General features: G+C 41.8%; 1 protein-coding gene across 1 annotated transcript; it reads right to left on the reverse strand.

The window, feature by feature from the left end:
- Window positions 1–3,384: 3,384 nt before the first annotated feature.
- LOC138770511 (olfactory receptor 5V1-like) lies at window positions 3,385–4,454 on the reverse strand. Its single transcript, XM_069949616.1, has 2 exons — window positions 4,437–4,454; window positions 3,385–4,329 (listed from the first exon to the last, which is right to left on the reverse strand). The coding sequence occupies exons 1-2, from the start codon at window positions 4,452–4,454 to the stop codon at window positions 3,385–3,387; spliced, it is 963 nt and encodes a 320-aa protein (XP_069805717.1).
- Between the last annotated feature and the right edge of the window lie 2,033 nt (window positions 4,455–6,487).

Raw genomic sequence — 6,487 nt, forward strand, 5'->3', positions numbered from 1 at the left:
GGCGGGCCTAACCAAGGGCAACAGGTTATTAAAATAAAGCAGGCACTTGGAAAATTAGTTAGTCAATACCTTTTAAATAATTTTAAGAAATGCTTGTACATTGAAAATAAGTTTTATTTAACATAATACATTAGTATAGACCTAGTTTTCTTTTTTACACCACCCATTGAACATACTCAAAGACAAATAAAACTGCCAGGCATAGGTTCACATAATCTTCAGGTATTCTTCTGGTATAGATTCCAACCACAAATTCCTACCAAAACAAGTATATTGTGTAAACCTATAAATAAAAGTAATAGACCTCTAGCAACTTGTCATGTGTTTTTTTTTATGATCTTGTACGGGTAGTTTTTGTTTCAATATCTAATTGATTTCAATGTGAGCTTTTACATTTATCAATTTGAAAAAAATTTATTATAACATTTGTCAACTCTATTTTTGAAAAACCACATGCATTTTACACATTTACCATTGAAGTCAATGGAAGATAGAAGACTTCAATTTACTTGCAGTATCTCTGTTACCTTGCTGTCTCCTCCAAAATTGGCAGAATTCAGCACAGAGCCAGCTCCGCGGACTCTGCTCAGAATCCCACCTGCTTCACTGTCTCAATGTGATGTCCATTCTTTGAGCGGAGAGCGGAGGCACACAAGACACCAGATTGAGACAGTGAGGCAGGCAGGATTCTGAACTGAGTCTGCGGCACAGTCTCTGCGTGGAATTCCAGACCCTTACAATTACCTTGGGCCCTGCTTGGCAAGGGAACTGAACATTCCTGCTACAGACTTATCCACGCAGCAAGTGACCCTCTAGTACAGTTTTCCACAGGCCTCGATTGTATCTTCAGTCTGAAGTCATCAAATCGACGGCATCAATTACTAAGTCAAAGCTTAGTGTAGGCTGCTACTGTTTGGTTTTTGACCTGGCTGGTTAGGGAAAAGAGGGTGAACCCTACATGCTTTTTTTTAAATATATATTTTTTTAAGTGTGTAGGGTTCTCCCTCTTCTTCATAACCGTTCAATAATACCAGCCTGCTACTGCCATACCCGGAGGGACAATTTTCAACGCTACACGACTACTGGTACCCAGCTCTTCCCAGTAACCCTTTGCCAGTGGGGTCTGGGGTACTAATGTGTGGGTTTGTTTTAGTCCTTTTTACGGGCTAAGGCCCGGCTTAGAAATTGAGTTCTACCACTAAGCCCGTAAAATGCTTAAAAAAAAGACAATACATGCTAGAAACATTTTTTATTTAAATAAAAACACCACCACTCTCCTCGTTGATCAGTCATTAAAACAAATCCGCTGGTCACCCGGGCATAGTCCTCAGGATGCCAATATCTGGAAAACAAAAAGAAGAGAACAAAAAAGGCAGGAGTAGAACACCCCTTATTTTGAAAGGTGTTTTGCTCCTCCACAGTCTTTAGCATCTGTACAGATAGCTGCTTACTGTCTGCTCCCCAGAAGGTTAAGTGGGAATGCATAGAATGGAGTTTAGAAGTGGCAAACTGTACGATTGAGCCTATCTAACCATATTCCCTATTAGCAGATGTCTAGAACAGGGTGGATCTGTGAGCCTAAAAACCCAGGAAGAGGCTTAATTCCAGAGCTCAGAGATACTAAAAATGAAAAAGGTTCATCAAACTAAAAGTACGTCTGCTAAGTAGAGACAAGTATGGTGATTTCCAATATTGCTGTCAAGTTGAGCTGTGTTATGTTTAGAACAAAGACCATGATAACTAGAACATTTCAAATTAGGTTTTGTTTTTTGTTTTTTAGGAGGCATACCAGGAAACTAACAGGACTAAAATACAAAAATACTGTAGACCTACTTAAAGCTGTTGGCCACTTTATAGTAAAATTTCTCAGTGTACAGTATTACTAAGTGTACTCACAGCACTTACTGACAGCAGCTCCCTGTGTGCCTCATAAAGCTAATATCAGACTTTCTTCCTCCAGGCTGTACTGCACTACTCTGTGGTGCATCTGTCTATAAGATGGTCGTCATAAAGGAGCATGTGACCATGCACCCCCCCCCCCCCCAGTGTCCACCGTAGGCATATATAGGCTCAATCTTGGACTCTTGGGGGCGGGGCATGGTCACATGCTCCTCTATGTCAGCCATCTTATGGACAGACTCACCACAGAGCAAGGCAGTACAGCCTGGAGGAGGGGCACACAGGGAGCTCCTGTCAGTAAGGGCTGTGAGTACACTTACTAATACTGTACAGTGAGCAATTTCACAATAAATTGCCCAACCACTTTAATGAGGAACCAAAAAAATATACTAAAACAGATATCAGCAGAGACAAAAGGTCCTTTTTAGGTTTGTACTTCTATTTATCAACATCTACAATGGTCTTGCTGAATGTGACTAACCTAAATTTTAGAGAAATTACTGGAGTCCGAGATACTGACAATAAACATAGGATGTTAGTCCCCACAAGTCTATACAACAACAAAGAAAATACCTAAAAAATGACTATTGTGGTGGACACCAGATATGCAAATAAAATGGTTTATTGGTGCAAGAGGAAAGCATACAAGTCAGTGATTCGCTATGTGGGAGTAGTAGGAGCCACGGATTATCAAGGTATGAAAGCAAAAGTCACAGATAGGATGATGTCAGGAAGGTAGCCCTATTACGCCCTACCTAACCTAAAGCAAGAGACCGCTCAGGGAGGCATTCCTTGACCAGACAGGGAGTATCCCTACACCCTACATAAACCGTCACAAGGGAAAGTGTCTAGATAATAGGGAACAAAGAATGTTTAGAAAGGGTGCAGTTTTCACCTCTAGTGAAATGGAGATCACATATGCATGTGATCTATCAACACAATCATAATTAGTTGGCACTCTCTGAGTTGAGTCAGAGGGTTTTTCAGGACAATGAATTCCACTTCCGACGTGTTTCTCCCATGTGATGTTCAAGGGTTCATCAGGGAATTATTATGTGCTGTGTCCTTAATGCCGTATCCCACTAATGTAGATCCCAAATCAGTGTGGTACACACAGTAGGGTATTTGCAGGTATGTATTCTGTCAGTAGCGGTATCCAAGCTGGTGGCGGATGAGGTCTTGCATGATGTGGTTGAGATGGTCGCTCACTAAAAAGTAGTTTTGCAGCAAATTGCTTAATGGCTGATAACCCCCTTACATTTGCACCTTGGATAAGTGGTGTCTTTTACTTAGGATTATATGAGTCATCTCCCCTCTGGTGACAGTCCAGCAGATGATATATTCATGCAGGCTACAGGAGGAGAAGTGAACAGGTGCCAAGATATAGGCAGATTTGGCTGGGTCAGCTGGTGTCTGTCTGTTAGTGTGGAGGTGCTTGCGTCCTAGTCCACCTAAATTGGACCTAAATTTTAAACAACCTAAATTTTACCAAAGACTCCCTAGTAGCTTTGATTTTCTTAGAGCTGCTTTAACATCCTTGTTCCTTAAAGTATAAATGAATGGATTTAGTGCCGGAATAATGACAGTATACATGAGGGCAAGGTATTTATCATGTTGACTGCCTTTGGGCCTAACATATACAACAATGACTGAGCAGTAGAATAGGCTGGCTACTATGAGGTGGGAGGAACAGGTGGAGAAGGCTTTCTGTTTGCCTATGGTGCTTTTAATTTTTAAAATGGCAGTGATGATGTGGATGTAGAACGCTAGAATGGCGATGAATGGGAGTAAGCTGGCAAACACAGCTGTTGAACTAGTGACCAGGTTGCTAACCAAAGGATTAGAACATGAAATATTTTGTATTTGAGCCAGATCACAAAAGAAATGGTTGACTTCATTAGGTCCACAAAACTCCAGTTGAGCTGTAATTATTGTAGGTATGGCAGCTAATAGACATCCAATAACCCATGGGGCAACCGCAAGTTCAATACATAGAGCTTTATTCATTATACTGTAATAGTGTAAAGGGTTGTTAATGGCTAAATCTCGATCAAAGGCCATAACTGCCAGAAGATAGCATTCCCCCACTCCCAATGAATTAAATGCATACAACTGGGCAAAGCATCCTGTAAATGAGATCTCTCTGCTAGCGACAATTAGATTAGCTAGAAGTTTAGGAACAGTGACCAATAAAAAAATTATTTCCAGGGCAGCAAAATTACTAATAAAAAAATACATTGGTGTATGGAGTGCACGCTCATATCTTACTAATAGAAGTATTGCGCTGTTCCCCATAACACAGGATATAAATGCCAAGAGGATGAAGATAAAAAGTAAAATCTGTAGACGCTGTAAGTTGCAAAAGGCCAACAGTATGAACTCTGTCACAGCAGTTTTATTAAATTCATTGGTTTTATAGTATAAAATTCCCTGTATTAATAATAAAACATACATAAGTAAGTGATATAAATAAGTTGCCTTATACTAGAATGTTCTTAGCACTATAAGCACTATAACTCGTTTCTGTGTATCCTCACCTGATATTTTTGTCGCATTTTTGCTGCAATTTTTCATTCTGTTGTTTTGATCGCATTAAAGTAAACAATCAAGAAAATCTAAATTACTTTGGCAAAAACCACACAAATAGATTATTAAATAAGGATGGAACTCTCTTACACAGTGGCTACATGGATACTTATAGTATAACTGTACAAAAAAAGAATAAAAGTAAGTGGCACTCACCACATCTTCGGGTGTTAAATATCCTTTATTCAAACCTAAAATCACTGCATGGGAGGGAGAGCGGTTGTGAGCGGATCTAGTTGCGAGATGTGCTCGCAGCCACCCACCATCCCAAGCAGTTATTTTATGATTGAATAAAGGATATTTAACACCAGAAGATGTGGTGAGAGCCACTTACTATTATAAATTTTTTGTACTTTTTGGAGACTTAGACTTCTATATAAGTGAGCACCCTGCTGGTGTATGTATAATAAGTCCGGGATAAGTTATTGGGACCTTACAACCAGCAGGTGATAAGTTAAACTGCATGAGTGGTGCGAGACAGTTCTCTTATACTAAAACTGTTATTTCAAACAACTTTGCAAATAGTGCATGTTCTGTCTGTTTTTGCACTTAGAACAGGGACTGTTGCTGTTAGGATAGGGACAGGGAGACACAAGGACAGGTGAGCCCTAAAGCTGGCACCCACCCCGCTGCCCCTACCTGCTTGCCTCAGATGCCCTAGGTGGCAAACGGACAACTGGACGGCAGTCCCTGATCTACTAAAGTGCAACACTAAACGAAACAAGACAGACAAAACACAATGAGAGCAAGGTCAGGAACGTGTCCAAGGGGTAGTCGATAAGTCAGAAGCCAGAAGTCAAGTTACCAGAAATACAAAGCAGGGAAAACACTTGATCCAGATACACTAGCGAACTAGGCACTTTCACAGACAGGGGGTGGAAGACAGAGGAGGATACTTATGCAACCTGTAGTCCCAGCCCCCAGGAGTGATAGGGGCTGAGGCTCCAGGTCCTGCCCAGGTACTGACAGCTGACTGGTGTGTCAGCTGTCAATCAACAATCAGTGAAACCTACTACAGCTTATGCTGATCAGCCAGGGGAGAGCACCCTGGCCACTGCTTCAACAAGGAGTAGCAGAGCAGAGTTAGTGAAAAACATGCACAGCAGACCGGCTTCTATGGACGCCGTTGTCGCGCCGCCAGCAACCGGCCTGAGCGTTTATTCCTTGTCCTAACAGTTGCCAAGTTGTGGATGGCTGGTTAGGATCTGCTCTTCAAGTAGGTAGGGACAGCATGGGGGAGGGGTGCTAGTCTTAGGGCCCACTTGTCCTGTGTCTCTTTGTACCCCTGACAGTAGGTCCCTATTGTGCTGTCAAAACAGCACTGACTTATCATGACATGATCTCTAAAGCCCCTATTACACTTTGTTCCTCCGCCCGCTATAGGTGCTATTAAAAACACTGACAGCAAGCGAGGAGGAGCGGGTAGGAGTCGGGGGCTGCCCGGGTGATTGTCACATTGTCCGGGCAGCCGATAGGAGACAGCAGCAGTCTTCTGACAGTGCTATTGCGCGGAGCTACAGCAGCAGATTGTTAACAAGCCAATATTTGCAGTATCAGCCTGTTGAAAGACAACAATCAGCCGACATTGTGCATATCAGCTGATCATTGTCTTCTATTACACATAACCATTATCGTCCGTACCATTTGGTATCGGCCGAATACGGCCATTTATCGATTTCTGTAACAGAGCCTAAAGGTAAAAGAAGTGGTATTTCTGCAGATCAGACTTGTTTCTCATCAAAGTAAGATTTGGAGAAAGAGTTGATAGGCCCTTATACACAGTTGGAAGGTAAGATTCAGCAATTTATTGACTAAAACATATGGGGATTTTAACATAACGTAATGAACCTTGGAAACTCATGACCGTTGCTGACGCACCACAAATCAGAAGCTTTATGATGCTGCTGCTTCTCCTCCTCTTCTCTCATTGATGGTGCAAATGGTCTTACCAACTGCAGTATTCGAAAGAAAATCCAGACCTACAGCAAAACCTTGTTGCTTA

This window comes from Dendropsophus ebraccatus, chromosome 13 (assembly GCF_027789765.1).
Source record: "Dendropsophus ebraccatus isolate aDenEbr1 chromosome 13, aDenEbr1.pat, whole genome shotgun sequence".
Lineage (NCBI taxonomy): Eukaryota > Metazoa > Chordata > Amphibia > Anura > Hylidae > Dendropsophus > Dendropsophus ebraccatus.